Source organism: Montipora foliosa, chromosome 3 (assembly GCF_036669935.1).
Source record: "Montipora foliosa isolate CH-2021 chromosome 3, ASM3666993v2, whole genome shotgun sequence".
NCBI classification, from domain to species: Eukaryota; Metazoa; Cnidaria; class Anthozoa; order Scleractinia; family Acroporidae; genus Montipora; species Montipora foliosa.
In genome coordinates this window covers 63,038,841-63,039,776 of record NC_090871.1, presented here as the reverse complement: position 1 = coordinate 63,039,776, position 936 = coordinate 63,038,841, and the positions used below count along the sequence as shown (strand labels likewise).

The 936-nt window shown below is 41.6% G+C and overlaps 1 protein-coding gene across 1 annotated transcript in view; it reads right to left on the bottom strand.

Annotated features, from left to right (window-relative positions):
• Positions 1–311: 311 nt before the first annotated feature.
• Positions 312–936, bottom strand: part of LOC137997905 (pleckstrin homology domain-containing family M member 1-like) — a 22,309-nt gene continuing 21,684 nt past the window's right edge. The window contains exon 17 of the mRNA XM_068844227.1: positions 312–644. Within this exon, the coding sequence (XP_068700328.1) occupies positions 510–644 (135 nt within the window). The 3' untranslated portion in view covers positions 312–509. The remainder of the gene's footprint in view (positions 645–936) is intronic.

Below are 936 nucleotides of genomic sequence, written 5' to 3'. Positions count from 1 at the left end.
AGAAAAAGGTTTGCAAGTATTAAATTTTGGGAGCAAGGGAACAAAAGCAAATTGGGCCTCGTGGACGTCGCAACAATTGCATCCCCAGGGACAGATCCAGCATTTTTCCTGGGAGGGGGTACACCACTAAGGAATGGCGTAACTGACTGGTGACGTTTTTCTTTTGCAGAATACCAGTTGTATTAGAAAGCCGTAGGTCATCTAGGGGGGGAGGGGGGGGGAATGCACCCTCCCCCTAGATCTGCCCCTGATCCTTAACCGAAAAGCATTTCTTCCGAGTCTTTTTGCCGGCATTCTTATTCATGTACATCACAAAACTCCTTAAATTTATTCTTTATTTTGTTGAGTATTAGTCCAGTAAAACTTTACATCTTATTTCAACCTACGTACATTCAATATTGGCAGAAATTTTAATAAATAAAACCATAATTAATTTTTTAGGTTAGTTTTACCGAATGTTCAAGTTTCTCTTTCATCTGCATAATGTAGTAGCATTTTTTGGCGGCAAGCTACCAGGGCGAGTCAAACTCTAAGACAGCTGGGGTTTCTGTTTTGGCAGATTGCAGTTTTCTTCTTCTGATACACTTTGGGCATTTCTTGTTCAGAATACAAGCCTTGTGGTATAAGGCTTTGCACTTGCCACACTGAAACGTTAAAAACAGAACCTTTGTAGTAAAAAAGACTTACAGTGCAACGCGCCTTACCATGGCCACCCAACAAACTTTCACATTTGACAACTACGTGTAAGTACGTCAAATCAGCAAAACATGCAACGGTGTTCAACTTACAACCGTGCGAACTTTGTAAGGAGGGGTGACTGTCAACCAAATTCGCACACCCTCATTGGAGTATAAGTTTTAAAAAACTTTGTTAGGTGACCACGGTAAGGCGCGTCGCACTGTAAGATGGTGTATAGAAGTACAGTTTGTGGGGTTC